This window comes from Lipotes vexillifer, unplaced genomic scaffold (assembly GCF_000442215.2).
Source record: "Lipotes vexillifer unplaced genomic scaffold, Lipotes_vexillifer_v1.1 scaffold69, whole genome shotgun sequence".
NCBI lineage: Eukaryota > Metazoa > Chordata > Mammalia > Artiodactyla > Lipotidae > Lipotes > Lipotes vexillifer.
In genome coordinates this window covers 140,572-147,766 of record NW_006790942.1, presented here as the reverse complement: position 1 = coordinate 147,766, position 7,195 = coordinate 140,572, and the positions used below count along the sequence as shown (strand labels likewise).

The 7,195-nt window shown below is 40.3% G+C and overlaps 1 protein-coding gene across 1 annotated transcript in view; it reads right to left on the bottom strand.

Moving 5' to 3' along the window:
• SPIDR (scaffold protein involved in DNA repair) overlaps positions 1-7,195 on the bottom strand; it is a 325,369-nt gene that overhangs the window by 231,274 nt on the left and 86,900 nt on the right. The window contains exon 8 of the mRNA XM_007464058.1: positions 4,104-4,354. Within this exon, the coding sequence (XP_007464120.1) occupies positions 4,104-4,354 (251 nt within the window). The remainder of the gene's footprint in view (positions 1-4,103; positions 4,355-7,195) is intronic.

Genomic DNA, 7,195 nt, shown 5'->3' with positions numbered 1-7,195 from the left:
TCAGCAGGAACGTGCATGAGTTCCCACTGACACATATATCTACCTGCACCTGAAGAGACTCTGCCCTCTCACCTGTCCGTGGATGGGCTAACTGTGCTCCTAACCCAGGACACCCCTCCATCTGTAAACCCCTTCCACCAAGTCAGACACAACTCCAACAGTTATCGTCTCTTTCCCCTGCTGAGGGCCTTTCCCATCAATATATTAAAAATCTGCTCTCATTCCCACTCATAAAAAAGAAATCTCAATCCCCAAATTCCTTTCAATTAGCAAACAGTTCTCTACATCCCTTAAAGTAAAACACACAATGAATTTTCTAGGCATGCTGTCCTCAGTTTCTCTCCTTCCATTCTCTCTAAATCCACAGCAATCTGACTTTGCCTGACCATTCCACTGAGAAGGCTCTATATTCCCTGTCCTCCACAGCGCAAACCCAGCAGCATCTGTCATAGTTGGCTGCTTTCCAGGACATCATGCTCTCTTACGATTTAATTCCTCCCTCAGCAGCCTCTTCCTCTGTGACTCAACCACTGCAGAGTGCCTAAGACACAGATTCTGTGACAGATTCTCCTTTCAGTGTGCATTTGATCTAGAAAATGACCCAGCTCATGCCCTAAAAACCATCTGGACACTAAAGATTATAAATTCACATCCAGCACCAACCTTGTCATGTGAAGTCCAGACTCGTACTCCTACTCAGATATATAATGGCTAACTGAACATAGCCAAAAACCTCATGATTTCTTTCATCAATGTCTTGTAGTTTTCACGGTAGAGCTTCTTCACCTCCTTGGCTGACTTTATTCCTAAGTATTTTATGGCTTTTGATGCTATTGTAAATGGGATTATTAGTGTCTCTATAGATACACTACTGATTTGTGTATGTTAATTTTGTATCCTGCAACTTTACTGAATTTGTTGATTAGATCTAACAGTTTTTTGGTGGAATCTTTAGGATTTTCAATATATAAAATCATGATAAAAGAAACAGAAGACAAAACAAGTAAGTGGAAAGATATCCCATGTTCATGGATTGGAAGAATTAATACTGTTAAAATGTCCATAATATACAAAGCCGTCTACAGATTCAATGCAATTCCTAAGAAGAATCCAGTGGAATTTTTAATAGAAGTAGAAAGAAAATCCAAAACTTTGTATGGAACCACAAAAGACCCCAAACAGCCAAAGAAATCCTAATAAAGGACAAAGTGGGAAGCATCACACTTCCTAATTTCAAGATAAGCTATAAGATAAAGCTACAGTAATCAAAAAAGTATGGTACCAGCATAAAAACAGACACATAGACCAATGGAACACAAAAGAGAGCCCAGAAATAAATCGATGCATACTCAGTCGATTAATATCTGACAAGGGAGCCAAGAACACCCAATTGAGAAAAGACAGTGTCTTCGATAAATGGTGCTGGGAAAACTGGATATTCACATACAAAAGAATGAAACTAGACCCTATCTTACACCATTCACAAAAATTAACTCAAAATGGATTAAAGACTTAAATGTAAGTCCTGAAATCATAAAACTCCTAGAAGAAAATCAAGGAAAACAGCTCCATGACATGGGTCTTGGCAATGATTTTTTGGATATGACAACTAAAGCACAAACAACAAAATCAAAAATAAACAAGCAGGGGGCTTCTTCCCTGGTGGTGCAGCAGTTGAGAGTCCACCTGCCGATGCAGGGGACACAGGTTCATGCCCCGGTCCGGGAAGATCCCACATGCCACAGAGCGGCTAGGCCTGTGAGCCATGGCTGCTGGGCCTGCGCGTCCAGAGCCTGTGCTCTGCAACGGGAGAGGCCACAACAGTGAGACGCCCGCGTACCGCAAAAAAAAAAAATAATAATAAAAAATAAACAAGTGGAACAACATCAAACTAAAAAGCTTCCGCACAATTAAGACAAGTAAATGACTGTTCACAATATACACAAGTCATTATGCTTGAACTTGAACTTATGCAGTGCTCTATGTCAATTAAATCTCAATAAAACTGAAAGAAGATAACACAATATGTATAAAAGGAGATTACTATTACTAAGGATACAGAACTTCCTCTGTTTAAAAAGTAATTGGGAGGCAACTTGACACAATACGACCGACCTACAGAATTGACCACACAAATATAAACTTTTACACACTCCCCCAAAATGTATGCATACAAGTATAAAAGCATTTGATGCCAAACAGCAAAGATGGTGGGGAAACTCCAATTTTTGTTTGGAAGTATGAAAAACTCAAACCCCAAGTAACTGTGAAAAGAACTTGTACAGTCAATGTACAGAGAAAGCAAAAGGCTAATAACCTCATCTCCCCAAAAAAAGCCTCATGATATTCCCACCGAGGAAAACCAAACCAAACCATATGATCTCCTCACCCCCCTCCTACTTCAACTCAGGAAATGTCAGCTCTGTTCCTCCAGCTGCTCAATAAGTCACATTCTCAGAGGCTTCCCTGATCCCCTGTTTAAAATAGAAACATCCTCCCCTTCCTCCTGGCCATCTGTCCCTCTTTTTCTGCTTTTTCTCTGTACAGTTTATTTCCTTTTGACATGACGTCTACTTTACTTCTTGGCTCCTCATCAGCCTTCCCCTCAGGACAGGTAGCGCTTTCACTGCCTTTGCTCACTGCTGTGCCTCCAGGACATGAAACAGTGCTTGCCACACAGCAGGCCCCCAACAGGGTTGGGAACATGACCTTCTCTAATTGCAAAGGATCAACTTCAACAAAGACATTCGAATCCCTTTAATTTGCTTCCCTTCCTGTTTTCTCCAGAGACTATTACAAACCATCACCATATTCATTTGAGGCTGTAACTTCTTCACTTCGGGCATCAGGCCTTCTGTCTTGTTTTATGTTAACAAAAAAAAAATACCGCGAGCAGGCATCAACTGACTCACCACGCTATGTCGATCCCACTAGACTCGGTCACAGCCTTTTGCTCTCCTCTCCACTCCTTTATTCAAGACAGGCCTCCCTCTCCCACTTCCTTTCCTGGACACTGAGAGCAATTATTCCTAACCTCTCCGCCTCCACTGGGTCTTCCCTATTATTCTCTAAATCCATCTCACCTTTTCTCTGAGATCTCTTTAGACAATGGATCCCAATCAAGCCTGATCAAACTTGCAACCTAAGCTCCCCACCCCTCTCCTGCCTTGAATCCCAGCTTCTAGCAGAGGGGTCACAGCACCATCTCCACAACTCGAGCCCCTTGCCTCCTCCCCAACCAGTCCACCAACACTGTCCGATACTGTCACTGGGCTCTCCTTGGTGTGCATCGTACTTGCCCTCCTTGACGCAGACATACCCTAAACAGATCTAAAACCGTGTTCTTCATCGCCATGTTTACACTTTCTACTACACTCCTTTTTCCTTGAAACTCTGAGTTTCAAGACTGAGACTCGACTGAGTCTGCTTTTGTGGCACTGTTCCCCACAAGTTCTCCTTCTCACTTTCACTGGAGTTTTGTTTTCACTGTTTTGTTCTAATTTAAAACACAAAGAGATGATGAACAACACAGGGTTGGGACACGTCCCCCTACGTGGCACACCCCAGGCCCCTTCACACGTCTTGCTGGGCCCTCCATGGCCTGGCCCCTATGGTTCTTCACACACACACCAGCCAGTTTCTTGCCCATGAATCCTTGCCCGTAAGTCTTTGCATCTCTAAGTGTTTCCCTGGCCAACCACAATCACAAAAGTAATCTCAATAGTCTATATTTCTATTTCCCTCTTTTAGACATAATTTACTCAAAAACAGGAACAGTCATTTACTTGTCTTAATTGTCTAAGATAGCACTTGGAACACGGGTGCTCAATAAAATCTGATAAACCCAAACAACCAATCTCCACTAAGGAAAGCACATAAGCTGGTTATGACTGAAACAGTGAATGCTCAACTTGGATGAACAATTCCACAAACAATCTCCAGAAATTAGGACTCCATAACTGCTTATCAGAATTATAATTCTATTTGGTCAATCTTCCTTCCCAAGTAAATAAGTATTTTTAAATTAACATTGTAGGTATTTGGGCTTTTTAAGAAAGAGAAAAACTTTAAAAAAAAAAGTATTTAAAAAGGTGTAATATAACCTTAAAAGCTTCTTCTTCTTTGCTGAATTTTCTGGAGTCTTGGGAAGCTTTGTCTCTTTCTGAGGTGTATGCAAAATGGCCTCTGTAGATTTTACCCTCGGGTTTATCGGTCTCTCCATAACCCGTCTTCCATCTGATCCGAAATCCATGTGGTATTTGTGAGAGGATTCTGAATCAATGAACAAGACATTCTCCAACTCATCATCTTTTTCACTATCTGATGAATACTCTAAAATTTCTGTAGGATTTGTCTGAAAAAAAAATTAAGAGAAATGCAATTAAATTTGGAGACCTCTTTATTAAAATTCACATTTATACATGCCTATTATTCTATTCCCTTATGACTACATTCATTGAAATAACTTTGCAGATATAGTATCTGTAGCTGAAACTTCTATTTTGACACAAAATCCAAACCAAGTAAGCCATATACCCAAAGACAAGAGATTAAATCAATTGTAAGCCAGGTACTATCTCACAGAATCCACCAAATTCAGTACAAATATCTCAATCTTCCTTCAATAAACTAAAAGAAATGTGCCGCACATATGTCAGTCTCAAAAACTGAACTCATAACACCAACCTGAATAGCCATTAGTCATTGTAATCTAACACCTATTGGAAAAAAAGTATTGTTTTGATTTTGAATTTTAATGTGGGGTAAATAATATTCACTATTTGTTAAAAGCCAACTATAAAGAAAATTGCCTCTTCAGGTGTAAACCACTTAATTTAACAAAGACGTCTCCAATGATAAAGATGAAAAATGGACTTTTCCCACACAATTCCAATACAATATTATATTTTCAAGAGGCTAATTTGAAATTGCTACTATCAACAGGAACTGCTTAGAGAATGAATCACTGAGTCTTCTTCCTAACATTTCCTATTCTTTTTTTTACTCAAATTTCTGAACTACCAAATAAATAAGAATTTTTTTTGAAAACCAGATTATAAAACAGAAGTCATATCAATAGCCAATCCTGGAGAAAAGAATGAAAACATTCTTCTGTAATGTTTGCTGTCTTTGCCCAGAAACATGCTAAAACTTTCAAGTGTGGTAGGTATTTTATTTTCCCATTACTTGGTTTTGCAAGTCAGTCCCGTATTGTTCTAATGTCAGCAACAATTTACCCTTCAACATTCTAATTTTCCAGTATATCAGTAGCCCCTCCTAATTTAATACCTACACTAAATTTTAAATTTACTAAATGTAAATTGTACATTTAGTTGAATGGATTCTCTACCTGGTCAATTCATGGTGTAGCTATGGGGACCCTCATGAGGAGCCCTTTCTACTGATGTTCAGCATGGACTGTGTCACTGGTATTATAGCAGGCACTTGGCTAGAACAAGTGAAGAGGATACAAGTGGGTGAGGGTTATCATTTGTGGGGATATGTGTGTGCATGGGTGTGGGTGTGTGCGTGTGTGGAGGCTGGTTAGCACAATGGTTTTCATCATTTCCTAATCCACACACAAGGTAAAAGGTTTACCACATTTGGCCTTTTTTGAGGATTTTATAGTTAAAACCTTTTTAAGAGCTTAAAAAGGACATCACCCATCCCCACATCCCCTCCAAAAACCAGCTTGGGTAGTCACCTGTTACCAGGCGCATTTAGAATACGAAAAAGTAAATGAAAAAAATTCTCAAAAGAAGAGCTTAGTTCCACTATCCTTTTCACAATCTCAGTTGCATGCCTACATTACTGCATTACTAAAGTGTTTAATTACTAAATACTGCTAACCCATTAATAAGCTCAAGGGTCACGTTCCCCCCCAAACAGAGCTTCCGAATAAATATTAACAATATTAGGGCGAGAGAGAGACATGGACATATATATACTAACAAACGTAAGGTAGATAGCCAGTGGGAAGCAGCCGCATGGCACAGGGAAACCGGCTCGGTTCTTTGTGGCTGTCTGGAGGGGTGGGATAGGGAGGGTGGGAGGGAGGGAGACAAAGAGGGAAGAGATATGGGAACATATATATATGTATAACTGACTCACTCTGTTATAAAGCAGAAACTAACACACCATTGTAAAGCAATTATACCCCAATAAAGATGTTAAAAAAATAAAAAAAAATAAAAAAAAAATAAAAATAAAAATAAAAAAATAAAAAATAAAACAGTGGGACAATTAAAAAAAAACAAAAAAAATAGGCCACAAAAAGAACCAGCGTCGTTTACATTGAAAATTAAATTCCTCAACACTGAAAAGTTTTATATATTACTTGAGAACTCCAAATTTAATTTCATCTTTTTGTTACGGAATGTCTTTTATTTTAGTACTCTCAAGTTTTGCGCTTCCTGCTAGAGCAGGGCTTCTCAACCTCAGCACTGTTGCCATTTCACACTGGATAACGTGGGGTCCTGTCCTGTGCATTGTAGGGTGTTTAGCAGCATCCCTGGCCACTACCCGCTGGATGTATTAGCACTGCCCCACCAATCATGACTATCAAAAACGTCTCCAGACATTGCCAAATGTCCTCTGGGGGACAAAATCACCCCCAGTTGAGAACCACTGTCCTAGAAAAATGTCAACAAATAACCAGCTACACGTGGCCTGTTCTGGGGACTCACATGCAGAAGCAAAGGGGACACAGGGCTTTGTGGGGATGGGGAGGTCAAAATGAAATAGTCATAAAACAACGTGGTGGAAGTACTGCAATTGAAGTGTTGTTCAGGCTCTACGGGAACAAGAGGAAAACAAAGCCAGGCGGGGCACAGGGAGAAGGGAAGAAGGAAAGAACTACCACCTGAATCAGGATCTGCCACCTAAAGCTGAATATGCTAAGGGTAGGTTACTAGGCAGAGAGAGAAGGAAGTACATTCGGGGCTAGGAACAGGAAGACCACAAATATGAGGCCAGAGAGGACAGAGCACATGCAGGAACATCTACAAGCAGCAGAAGAGAGAGGGCTGTTGAACACCTTGCAGACCAGAGCAGCGCATGCAGCTTTATTCTGAGGCACTGGGGGAGCCATGGGCAGTTTTAACAGGGGCTAACCAAGTCACGTGTTGATATGCAATGATCATCCAAACAACATTCTGAAGAACTGACTCTACTATGGGCAAGTAGGGAAAGCAGC